The sequence below is a fragment of the Lissotriton helveticus genome, chromosome 10 (assembly GCF_964261635.1).
Source record: "Lissotriton helveticus chromosome 10, aLisHel1.1, whole genome shotgun sequence".
Taxonomy (NCBI): Eukaryota; Metazoa; Chordata; class Amphibia; order Caudata; family Salamandridae; genus Lissotriton; species Lissotriton helveticus.
In genome coordinates, this window is record NC_136071.1 from 285,304,954 (window position 1) to 285,318,261 (window position 13,308).

Sequence of the window (13,308 nt, forward strand, 5' to 3'; positions counted from 1 at the left end):
CCATTCAGCAAAGCCTTTTTCAGGAAATTATTCACACAGGCTCACAATTAGGTATCAGATAAAGATTGTTTAGAGGCAAGGTGGGATGCTGGAGTGTCAAGGTGACCTCAGAGACATCTATTCAGCTGGATATGGTGTCTGTTCTGTGGGGGTTCTATTCAGGTAGATGCAGGAGACAGCATCTTTCGAACCAGGTATTGAGTCACATAAGCATGTAATGAATTTTGATTGCTGCAGTGTGTTTATCAGCTGCCTATTTATATTTTAAGTGGGTGGGGCTTTACTTCAGAAAGGTAAACTTACACGTTTACAGAAGTTTACGTTTGTTTGCTATTCGTAAAGGAATTTACAATTGATATCTTTTTTTTTTTAAAGAATTTTATAAAGCGCGAACTAGACCCGAGACATTGAGTATCAGAGTGCTTTACGTGAGCACCACTTTCTTTACAGATGGACACATTCATTTTTGGTAGGCACGGGTGGAAGTGATTTGACTTGAATCACAGGATGTTGAGTGTCCTCGCCGAGACTCGAACCTTGCTCCCCAGCTTCGAGATCGACTGCTCTAGCCGTAAGGTTATCTCCTCTCCCATGGAGTCTCTATGCACAAAAGAGATAGGACAGTCCTGCTGTTATAGGTTTGAAAGTATTGTTTGCATTGCATATTGAGAGGCGAAGGTGGTGTTGAATTGTAATTATAGGTACTGGGATGTTCAATATCGCACTTCTTCATGGTTGCTGGTAAAGGGGTCTCCGTAAGCATCAGGCTTGCTTGTTGCACTGAGTTGAATAACTGATATGTTTTTGAAAAGCCCCTTTTCTTTACAGCAGAGATATTTTCACAGGTTTACATCCACAGATTGCATGTTGTCGCAAAAAACCCTATATTCCTTTATTCCTTCCCTGCCTCTATTTTGAATGCACCTCTGCTTATCTTATATGCCTTTGCTATATACGACCTACTCTTAAATCTGAAGCCTGTGTGTCTTCAAGCTTTTTCTGAAATCATTTGCTTCTCACATACACCCCTCTGATGATCGACACCCAAGTCATTAAAGCACCACAAAGAAACTAATGCATGGAATGGCTTTCTTTAGCATGCAAGACTAACTCCTATATCCAATGGCATGACCACTAAATTTGGGCTCCCAAGTATCGTGCTACTCACCGTAAAGCACTTCAATGCCTTGTCAGGGGTAGTAAGCACTATATAACTGCAATTTCAATTCAATATAGGTTCTGCAGTGAATTCCACATTGATAGCATTCTATGATGTGTCAACATATATAGAGATATAGATATATTTACGAGTGTTTCATTCCTAGTTGATCTTCTCAGCACAGGTCTCAGTAGCCAACCAAACCAACACAATTCTAGAGCACTCTGCTTTCATTTTTTAACACATATGAAATACTTTGGGTTCATTTTAACACGTAAAAAGCCGATTAACTTATGCTCCTATATATATTTGTATTTTTCTATCTTTTGCTTTCATAAAATATACACATACATATATACATATATGCGCACACACACACACAAACACACATATATATGTAAACATATGTGTGTGTGTGTTTTTCCACATTCACAAAATAGAGGGTTCTTTTTTTTTCTCTGTACAAGAAGAGAGCATTTGCTCCAGAGTCAGTCTCTCTTTACAAAAAGTTCCAGACTTGAAAAGCGTTTCTGGAATCGTGCACTCGCGTGCGTGCCCCTCGTTGCTTTATGTACACAATGTCGGGAATACACGAAGGTTCTGCATCAGGTAAAGTGCATAATTTTCCACAGGTGGTGTCGTGTCTTCAGTTAATTATTTTCCTGTATTATCTCGTTTAGGAGTTTGTATTGTTTCTCATGCTTGTTTTTGATTGGGCCATGTGTTAAAAAAATACCCCTTTTCATTCCTGAATCGACTTTGTTCCTGTCAAACTAAAGACAATTCCGCTTGAAAACTTGAGCATCTTCTGGTTTTTGGGCTGGACTTCGTCAGCATGGAGATTTGGGTGTTGAATGTAGTCCCACTGCTGCCTGAAGAAGGGTGATGGTACTTCAAGTCCGACCCCAAGAACCTCTCGAGATGCCACCTCCTCCATTTCCGCTTCAGCTCTCCTTGTACCTAAGTGAAAAGCAACAGACAGTGTTATAGTACCAGCAACAATGCTTCTGGCTAATAAGGCAATTCAAATGCCCACCGTATATATTTTTTCTGTTATTTCGTGATAACTCACAATTACTTTGTGGTCACATTTGAGAAAATTGACTGTGCAGTTGTGATCCACAATCCCACAATAACTATTCAATAATTAGTCTGCTTGTGACCACTTTTTTTTTTATCTCTATGGAGATAAACACGCTCTTAAATGAATTAAAGGGTAAAGGGCATAAAGGGTAAAGGCCATAAAGTGGGGAATTGAGAAGTGAGGAGCAAATGACGTACACTACTGGTGCCAGCAAATGTCCTGCTTTACTATGGGGACATTAAGAAAACTGGGAGCCATAAGGACTGGGGAAAGGAGAGCAGAAACATATTTTCACAGCTTGCAAGTGACTTCTTGTCATCTGTGAGTTCCGGTACTTAATGACTACTACTATGGTGTTGAGGGGTAGAGTGCAGACAGTTTCCGGCTGAGATGTAAATGGAAATAAGTACAATCTGCACGCAACTTAAGTTAGACAATTTTGTGGTAGTACTGATGTTCCTTGAAAGAATGGACATACTCTTACTTTTTTTAGCTTGTTGGAAAGTTTGCATCTCACTCACTGGGGTGAGGAAAACAACCAGTCGCGGCCGGTGCAGGTAAGAGTGGTGGGGCGGGGTGTGTGGGGGGGTCCACATACAACGACGAGGGAGAATAAAACATTTTAAACAGGTAAAGGTTTTTTTTTCATTTGAAATGTTCTCCCTTGTTGTTGTATGTCGACCCCCCCCAACACTGCTTCCCCGCCCTACTGCTCTTACCTGCATCGGCAGCGGCTGAAAACAACTCTATCACAAATTCTGGCCACCTGTCATTTCAGGCATCACGTCTCTCAAAGTGATCCAGTAAGATCCTTCGCATAGCAATGGCCAGCAAAATCATGCAATTCTTACTTGGGTTCAGTACAGTGAATACAACTGCCAGGATGTATAATAATCAAAAATAGGTCCACTCCATGGATTGTTTCGAGAAGATATTTCAACCTACTAGGCCACTGGACAGTTTGATGTGCTCCTTACTGCAACAGTTTGGGAATCCCATAGTGATCACTCCTGGTCTTTAATGTACAATGCATGAAGGTTGCTTGAAAAGCATCAGGAAACACAGGGGCATATTTACAAGGGCATTGCACCACCAGAGCGTCACTTTTTGCAACGCTCTGGTGGCACAATGTGCCTGCTCCATATTTACAAGACGGAGCTAAGCCACTATGCATGGCTTAATGCCGCCTTGTAAATATGGTCCTCCTCGCAGCAGTTTTCTGCAGCAAAGGAGTTTGCAATGGGTGGTGCTGCGGGCGTTCCCACGCAACACCCATTGCTTTTTGACACTGCCCCAGATTTACAAGAAATGGTAAATCTGAGGCAGCGCCAAACACTAATGCCATTCAAAAGATGGCATTAGAATGGTGGAAAGAGGAGAAATACTTTTATGTCTCCTCGTTTTTTGCTCTTTCTAAGTGTGCTGCATCCCGCAACACACACAGAAGGAGCAAATTGCCATTAATGTTTGTTTATGTGCAGGAGATATCCCCCCCGCACATAAGCAATCATCCCTGCAACACAGACATCCCTGCACTCTCGTGCAAGGGAGCCCGTGCTGGCGCTAGGCAGCTTTTTCAGTGCTAAATTGCGTGCATCATCGCACTGCGCTGTTTCTTTGAAAATATGCCCCACAGTTTGTATGCTGGTGCTATTGCATTACCCTTTCAGTCATTGGCCAGGATCCCTTTATCTTTTGCTGCTGCAAATCAATCAAACTATAAGAAACTCATCTCTCAGAATAAATAGCAAAAGTATCAGCATGGAGTAAAGGAATTACTATGTGTATTCAATATCCAGCAAACAGTGCTCAACATTTCATTTGACAATATCCAATGCTCATTATACCAGAGTGCATGAGAGCATAGCAAGTTCCACCAAAATGTGTGCTGGAGAACCTTACTACTAATGTATGTGGAGTGTACTAGAAAGCACAGCAGGTATGTGTTTGATTAAATTCTATAGGTTTATAGGGTGCAATCATGGATCATAGAATTTAGGGTGTTTAATTATTTAGCATGTAGATTGCACATGTTAGAGGAATTTAGAAATTCAGAAGCTCGATTGTGCATTTTTAGTGTGCTAAATGGTTTTAGGGGGAATTCACTTGTTGATAGAAGCAACTTCCACAGAAGAAAATCAGGGTGGAAGGATCTGTGAGAAGAAGGGCTACAGATTAGCCATGGAATAAATACATTAATATATAAGCATTGGAATGAGGAGAAAGGCAAAATAAGATACATGAATAAATCTTAAACCTGCTGGGAGGTGTTTTTAATAGAGAAGTTACAAGTCTTTCTTGGAAAAAATCCAACAAGATGGTGGTGCGAAGGCTGTTGTCATCATGTGTGGTAGAGAACTTCACTACTGTGTTTCTGTGGAGTACTCCCCAATGAGGTATGCAAACGAATCGTTACGTTTGCAACCTGAAGTACATTCTTCAAAAGTAGGACAGTCAAACATCTCTTTCTGTCTTTCATTGTCTACTCTTGCATCCAAAATCGTAAACAGTAGTTGTCTTACCTCCTGCTCCTGACTCGTCCCATTCTGTCGGAAGACAGAAAAAAAGAACAGGAGGAATGCCGGGTACGTTTGTTAATGTACTACTGGTGGGAGGGGGGGAAGGGGTAGGGTCCAGCATTCCTTCGTTCTTTTTTTCTGTTAGTGGGATAGGATTATCTCAGTTGTAATGAATGGGAAGAGGACAGGAGGGACCTGGGGGTAATAAATCATTACAATTTCAGCCTGATGTACATTCTTTAAAGTAGGACAGTCAAACATCATTTTTTGTCTTTCAGTGTCATGCATCCAAAATGCTAAACGGTTGTAGTCTTACCTCCCCATTTAGGAAGCAATAGAGGATAGCCACAACAAAACCCTGGAAAAAAATGAAGAGAACGTGAGTACAACACTGTGAACAAATGAAGCACAGTCACAGTAAGAACTAAAAGCAATAGAAAAACAGCCATACTGAACATGGTTCCTCCAGATATATGAACTTGCTGCTTGAAGATGGAAGTTGGACATCACTCAATTACCAGAAAGAAACAGACAAACTCATGGAGAAGAAATGCTCATCAATGGCGTCTTAGGAATTTTTTTTAAGAGAGATCACTGAGAAGTTGATTAACCCCACTCCCCACCCGGTCCTCAAGTCTAAATAGTTACTTAAAAAGCAGTGTATATTCTGTATGTAGATACATATACACAGACAATTATGTATAAGGACACCTCACTCTAAAACATCAAACCATATGATTGCGTATAACTTTGTGTTGAAACATTAGAAGGGTGATGTGCTAGAATTGTTAAAGCAGTCCCACAATGTTGCACAATTAAAAGTATGACTCGAAATATCCAGCATTAAATACGTGCCTATGATTGATTCACGAAAATGCCAGGGTAGTGACATTTTGCAGTTATTTTGCATACATGCCAACCTTTCATGCTTTGGATTTATGAAAATTCTCCACTACTTTATATGAATAGCAGTACATTACGTGGCATGAGACGATTCACTAACGCATAGTTTTTTCCAAGGTTACATCTGACCACCGATCAACAATTCTCAGTTTCTGAATGAGTAGAAATATGCCTAATTCACAAGTTTAAGCTGTATGGGTATATATGATCATTAGTGGCCTGAAGCATGATACACAGGAATAGTTGTGCAATATTTAACCCCTTCCCTGTTACGTAGGCCGTCGTGAGCACTCCCTCCCCAGTGCAGCGCATGACCAACAGCCGACGCAGCCCCGCCCACCCTTTAGAACACCCGCACCGCGGCGGAAAAACCGCTGCGGTTAAGGCGTTAACAAGAAAGGGTCATGAGTAAATGGCATAGTAGCGCAAGTTGCCACAGGGAGGAAGTAGAAGACAGGGTAAACAAAAGAAAAAAGAGTAAGGGGTTTATTTATTAACTTTGTGACGCAATACAGTGCAATAAGTCACCTTGCTGTGCTGCACTTCGTGACAGGGTAAGAACAGGAATGCACCGTATTTAATGGAATATGGTGCATTCCTTCCTTTTCCCATGCGCTGGCCCACAATGAGCTGCCTAGTGACAACGCAGGTACCCTTGCACCATTGTGTAAGGGTGCCTGTGTTGCATGTAGGATTGTTTTTGTGCAGGAAGAGACACCTTCCTGCACTAAAATAATCTTGGGAGGCATATTCCGCTTCCTATGTGTGCTGCAAAGAATGACTAAGAAACAAGAAGAAATAGAGATATTTTTCCTCGTTATCCGTCCCCAAGGAAAAAGTAAGCTTTTGTCACATCCCAGGTAAAACAAGTTCTTGGAAATCTGGGGATATGTCAAAATCTTTGGGACTTGCATAGGAAAACACACCATCGGCCTTGGAAAACCTTCCTAGGGCAGAGTAAAGCAACGCAGCAATTTGCACTGCGTTGCCTTACCCAAGATTTATGGAGCCACTTGTGTGGCTTCATAAATCTGACTTAAGGTTTGTGTCCCTCTTGCAACATTTTGCAAGGTGCTAGAGGAACGCAAACCTGCTCATAAATAGCCCCCTAAATCCATAATTAGGATAAATCATTACAAAAAACACTAGAGCATATTCACTCCTGCTTTTGAGGGCAGTAAAGTATGCCTTGCCCAATAAGGTGTGCCATTACGAAAGCTGCCAGTCTGCGGTTGGCCTAGGGGAATTTTCCTGCACTTTCAAAAGAGTTGCCTGGAGTGCTGTAATACATATACTGTATGTATGCATGTATTTGTGCACTTAGTTATGTATGTATGTATATATGCATGTATGCATGAATGTATGTATGTATATGGTATTTCTATAGCACAAACCTAGTCAAAAGGCAAGATAACACTGTACAGGGTCAACAACGACCATAAATTCAAGAAGTAAGAAGAGAGGGAGGTGGGTTGTGCACAGTTAATTCATCATGATGTAGTGCTCTTGAAAGAGATCTTCAACTCCCCTAAATTAGTGACGCGTTGGGTATCTGATGGCTACAGATTGGCTGTAATTTAAATGTTTTTGGTGGGCTACAGCATAGTATATTGTACCATGGTTACCAAGGGTCCATAACTTAAATGTCATTAGCGGACTGCAGCAGTGTGATGGCAAAGTATGTCTTCAGGCCTGCCCCTGCAGCCTGAATATGCAATTTTACAACTGCAAATTTGGCCTGGCAAAGGAAATCTTTTGCCAGGCCTCAACCACCTTTTTAGGGCTCGGACTCCTCCCCACTGAAAGTGGGAGGAGTTTGAGAACTAATGTTAAAGAAGAAAAAAAAGAAGTATCTCCTAGGGCTTTGGCCGAGACAAATTCCACACATTCCTTAGCGTGTTCTGTCATCTGGCCAGTGATTCGTCTTCGTTGTGTTGTCGTTTTAATAGGCTTGAAGTGATAGGGTAAATGTAGTTTTGTTCCGCCATTTTGGGCATATTTCGTTCGTGCTCGCGCAAAGAAGTACATTAATTATAATTAGGAGCTGTCAGGGTGGCCGTGTAATGCATTCCAGATGGTGTGCGCGCGTTCACCATCTAGCAGTGTGTTTGTGTGGCGCGCGTCCTCCTCACGTGCACACAGGCATAGACGCCGTGTGCGGCTCCTTCCTGCCGGCCCGGGGAGCTGCTCTGCCGCTCTCTGGCTCACCCCCCCGTCTCCCCGCCTGATTTAGACATCGGGCACACGTGTCCTTGCTTTTTCAACGGAAGCTGAAGAATCTGTGGAGGAATGGGTCGGGGGATTTTGTGCAACGACCTTAGTGCTGCAGGGCCCGTGTTTTTCCTGCAGAAGGCATAACGCCATCCCTTCCCCGTGGATCAGGGGTGCTATCAGTCAGAATAAAAAGAGCGCGGAGTCCTCAAGTGACGGACGTGTACTTGGTAATCGGCTGCGCGATTATGCAAACGTTGTATTATCCGGTTTTGTGATGCAGTGCAGGAGAGGCTGAACATACAAATCTTTTACATCCCTTTCCAGCAGATAATGGATGCTCGAATGATCAGAGCAGAGGGAGACACAAACTCACAATTCAAAGCTCATAACTACCCTTGAGTTGTTTATTAGCCGCCACAGATGAGCCGGCAAACAAAAAGCCATTAAGCACCTATTATTTTAAAGCAGGGTGTGCGGTTTTCATCACTTTCTGTGGCTGAATTTTCACTCCCGAGTCCTGTTGGAGATAATTAATTGCTTTCAGCTGAGAGCAGTAATAATGGAATAAATTATCCCCACACTTCTGGTCAGAGGACTAGTCACGCGCCAGCCTCCTTGTTAGAAGGGACTCGTAAGACAGGTGAGAAAAGAAATATGGTACAGTTGGCCAGCACTGTAACATTTTAAATGATGTCATTGACTCGGCAGTCAATCACGCGTCCTGCCTGGAGCACTCTTGTCTTATGATGAATAGCGTTCTCTTCTCAGGAATGTTGAAGTGGGTGGCTACACCTCTTCCCCACCCCCCCCCAATTTCATGTCGTCTAGCCCTGTTTCACACACAAGTGTATTTGCCTAAGTCACACTTAACGTGCAGGAAACGTGGAAAACGGTGCACAAATCCAGAGCACATTCACAAAGACAGGGGTGTCCTAGTTCTCCACGAGGAGAAGTCATTCGCTGAAGCTCTGCCCGTTTAAGTTTTAATTAGTGAGTGCAGAGATGTGAGTGCAGAGTAGTGAGTAGTGAGTAGAGTAGTGAGTAGAGTAGTGAGTAGAGTAGTGAGTAGAGTAGTAGAGTAGTGAGTAGTGAGTAGAGTAGTTAGTAGTGAGTGCAGAGTAGTGAGTGCAGAGTAGTGAGTAGTGAGTGCAGAGTAGTGAGTGCAAAGTAGTGAGTGCAGAGATGTGAGTGCAGAGTAGTGAGTAGAGTAGTGAGTAGAGTAGTGAGTAGAGTAGTGAGTAGTGAGTGCAGAGATGTGAGTGCAGAGATGTGAGTGCAGAGTGGTGTGTAGAGTAGTGAGTAGTGAGTAGAGTAGTGAGTAGAGTAGTGAGTAGAGTAGTGAGTAGAGTAGAGAGTAGAGTAGTGAGTAGAGTAGTAGAGTAGTGAGTAGAGAGTAGAGTGGTGAGTAGTGAGTAGAGTAGTGAGTAGTGAGTAGAGTAGTGAGGTGGGTAGTGAGAAGTGAGTAGAGTAGTGAGTAGTGAGTAGTGAGTGCAGAGTAGTGACTAGAGTAGTGAGTTGTGAGTGCAGAGTAGTGAGTAGAGTAGTGAGTAGTGAGTAGAGTAGTGAGTAGAGTAGTGAGTAGAGTAGTGAGTAGTGAGTAGAGTAGTGAGTAGTGAATAGAGTAGTGAGGTGAGTAGTGAGTGCAGAGTAGTGAGTAGAGTAGTGAGGTGAGTAGAGTAGAGTAGTGAGTAAAGTAGTGAGTGCAGAGTAGTGAGTAGTGAGAAGAGAGTAGTGAGTAGTGTAGTGAGGTGAGTAGTGAGTAGTGAGTGCAGAGTAGTGAGTAGAGTAGTGAGTTGAGTAGTTAGTAGTGAGTAGAGTAGTGAGTAGAGTAGTGAGGTGAGTAGAGTAGAGTAGTGAGTAAAGTAGTGAGTGCAGAGTAATGAGTAGTGAGTAGAGTAGTGAGTAGAAAGTAGTGAGTAGAGTAGTGAGTAGTGAGTAGAGTAGTGAGTGGAGAGTAGTGAGTAGTGAGTAGTGAGTGCAGAGTAGTGAGTAGTGAGTAGACTAGTGAGTAGAGTAGTCAGTAGAGTAGTGAGTAGAGTAGTGAGTAGTGAGTAGAGTAGTGAGTAGTGAGTGCAGAGTAGTGACTAGAGTAGTGAGTAGAGTAGTGAGTAGTGAGTGCAGAGTAGTGAGTAGTGAGTGCAGAGTAGTGAGTAGAGTAGAGTAGTGAGTAGTACATCACAGGCAGCAGCTGTGCAAGCATCTTACACTCACAAGGAGACCACAGGCAGCTGAGGTGCAAGCTTCTCCCACTCACAAGAAGGACATCACAAGCAGCAGCGGTGCAAGCTTCTCACACTCACAAGAAAGACATCACAGGCAGCAGCAGTGCAAGCTTCTTACACTCACAAGGAGACCACAAGCAGCAGAGGTACAAGCTTCTCACACTCGCAAGAAATACATCACAAGCTGCAGTGGTGCAAGCTTCCCTTACACACTGACAGCAGGTACTGTGCCAAGGCAGCAGCAGCAACAGAGCAAGAGTCCCTTACAAAGAACAGGCACAGCACAGAGATGCTCAATGCAATCTTCTCATACTCACAGGCAGCAGCGGTGCAAGCTTCTCACACTCGCACGAAGGACATCACAGGCAGCAGCTGTGCAAGCTTCTTACACTCACAAGGAGACCACAGGCAGCTGAGGTGCAAGCTTCTCCCACTCACAAGGACATCACAAGCAGCAGTGGTGCAAGCTTCTCACACTCACAAGAACGACATCACAGGCAGCAGCAGTGCAATCTTCTTGCACTCACAAGGAGACCACAGGCAGCAGAGGTGCAAGCTCCTCACACTCACAAGAAGGACATCACAGGCAGTAACGGTGCAATATTCTCACACTCACAAGGAGATCACTGGCAGTACACACCACATGAACACACTCCATAACACATAGCAACAATACATTGGCATTTACAATGCCATTAGCTCAAACTCAAAAAATCCGAGCCCGATTGCATTTCTAATGCTTGTTAATACTTATAAGCAACCCCTAAGATAGGCCGTGCCTGCCCATAGAGCAAGGTGCATGATAGTTAAAAAGTAGGCCATAAGTTTAACATGTATTGGCAATGAGAAATTTCCAAAATTGTTTTACACTGTGGCAACGTTAGTTCTCCCATAGAGAAGCAATGGGTTGCATTATAACATCTTACAATCTAAAAAGTCAGTTTGGAAATAGCTTAAGAAATGGTTCAAGGACTGACTCAATTAATAGTAATTTAAAATCCAATCCAATGGTGAAGTCATATTTTAAATTGCTATTGTTAAAATGCCACTTTTAGAAAGTATCCACAGGTTGGTTACAGTGACCAGACTTAGGGGCCGATTATGATCGCGGACGGACTTTCGCCGTCCGCGATCACTGAGGAGGAGGGAACGTCCGCATGGGCTGCGGCGTTCCCTCCTGTACGATTAGGATGTGACCGCCACCCTGGCGGTCACATCCTCTATTACTTACATTGCGGCGGGTTCGGCTTCAAGCTGCACCCGCAGCAATGTAAAAAATGCAGGTGTTGCATTTGTATGCAGAAAGAGGCAGGCACCGCGCACCCCCCACCCCCACTTCACCTAGGGGGCCCGCAACGGGCCCCCGCAGTGAAGTTACACATGCTTTTCCACGGCGGAAAAGCCGCCGCGGAAAAGCATGTTTCCCATCCCATCCTAATCTGGCTGACGGTGTCTGAGAGACACCGTCACCATATTAGAGATTTTCCGCCGCGGTTGTAAGCCAACCGCGGCGGAAAAGCAGCGGACGGAAACCAGGACCCACCAGACATCCTAATGTGGCAGTGGGTCTTTGGTGGGTCCGCAGCGGATTTTCCGCATCCTCCGGGCCGGCGGTGGCTTCCGCCAGCCCAGAGGATGCGGAAAATGCGCTATCCTAATAAGCCCCTTAGATCATTGGAAAGTTTACCTTCTGACTAAGGGCCAGGTTTATAATCTGGTGGAGGCCAGTTTCTTTGAACAGGCAGGGCAGAGTAAATTACTCCATCGGTCTGCCTGCCAGTTTGCCGTTGGCCTTAGTTTTTGCATTTGACCTGGTCTAGCACAACCAGATACCCCTAGTTAGAGGTTTGCGGTTTTTGGTGCTACAAACATCTAAAACTTTAAAAAATCATATTTCTGGTAGCCTACATCCAATTTTGTCATTTTAGTGTCTATGTAACGATTACTATTTGTGCTAATTTTGTATATAATGGAGTGTGATTTTTATTTTGTTGTGTGTACTACTTATTAACATTTTTGGTACTGACACCTACTTTACATTTGTTTCTCCTAAGTTACCCCTACCTGCTCTGTGCTACACCTATAAAGGGATGAGCCGAGGTTTATATTATCATAATCCAATATTCTAACTGGACTTAGTGAGAAACAGTGTTATTAGTTCTTAATATCACTTTACAACATGAGGGCATGTACACTGCACAGACACATATTCAGTTTGCTGAATTTCACATGGGGTCTGATCTATTTCTTGTAATTCTTTGTTCCGCTGTGTCCCTGGTATAAGGAGTGTGGGCTATGGAAGTGGCTGGGTAGCCAAAGCATCACCTTTGCACAATACTAACATGTACATTTTTGTCTTGCAAATGATGTGCGGAAAAGTCTACAAGAATATATTTCTTGCTGCAAAATGATTTATTTTGAACTGCAACTATTGAACTCTTCCTGAATTAGCTGGGGGGGTTTGTATGATATAAACTGACATTTTAAGACAGTCCAGGAACACTCCTTTTGTAAGAGGTCAACTGACTAGGTTCATTGAAAGAGGAAAGAGATAAAAAGACAGTAATTTGTTCCACAATTGGGTTTGTGACATGGTTTAAACATTTAAGCTTAGCAATAGTGCCCTCTGTAATTTGTTTGAAATGAAGTCACTTGTCCCTGGGTTTCTAATTAAGATTCATGTTGTTTCCAAAGTTCTCACTGAGGCAATGAAAGTTCAAGGCATTTGAACTTCTAATCGAAAAAGTGAGAGTAAGCTTCAGATAAAGCAGGAGGGTCTTCGCATGAACATTATGGAGGATGTTCATTTGCCAATTTCATTCCTTTAAATAGTGGTTTAGCACAATGTTGGCAGTGTCAATAAAAGATTTAATGTGTCTTGGCTTCACATCAAAAATCTTTCTCTTAGTCTTATGCAGCGTAAAAGTTATTTTGGTTGCAGAAAGATGGTGATAGCCTCTAAATAGTCTTCATCACTCTTGAAGAATTTATTTAATCAAATGTTCCCTAGAAACCATGAGCAGAGGATTGAGATCTATTACATCTATTTTAAAGATGTGGTAACTAGTTGAAAACTTCAATCAGTCATTAATTTTCTTTAGTGGTAAGTACACAATGATAAATTGATTGGCATGTACCAAAAAAGTAACAACCAAGAAAACATGTAACTAAAATGGTTTTTGTGTCTGAATTGAATAGGGCCAGAGT

General features: G+C 42.9%; 1 protein-coding gene across 1 annotated transcript in view; it reads right to left on the reverse strand.

Annotated features, from left to right (window-relative positions):
• Positions 1 to 273: 273 nt before the first annotated feature.
• The window catches only part of VIPR1 (vasoactive intestinal peptide receptor 1), an 851,558-nt gene continuing 838,523 nt past the window's right edge, over positions 274 to 13,308 (reverse strand). Inside the window, exons 12-13 of the mRNA XM_078665320.1 lie at positions 5,079 to 5,120; positions 274 to 2,119 (exon numbers count right to left, since the gene is read on the reverse strand). Of these exons, the coding sequence (XP_078521446.1) occupies positions 1,928 to 2,119; positions 5,079 to 5,120 (234 nt within the window). The 3' untranslated portion in view covers positions 274 to 1,927. The remainder of the gene's footprint in view (positions 2,120 to 5,078; positions 5,121 to 13,308) is intronic.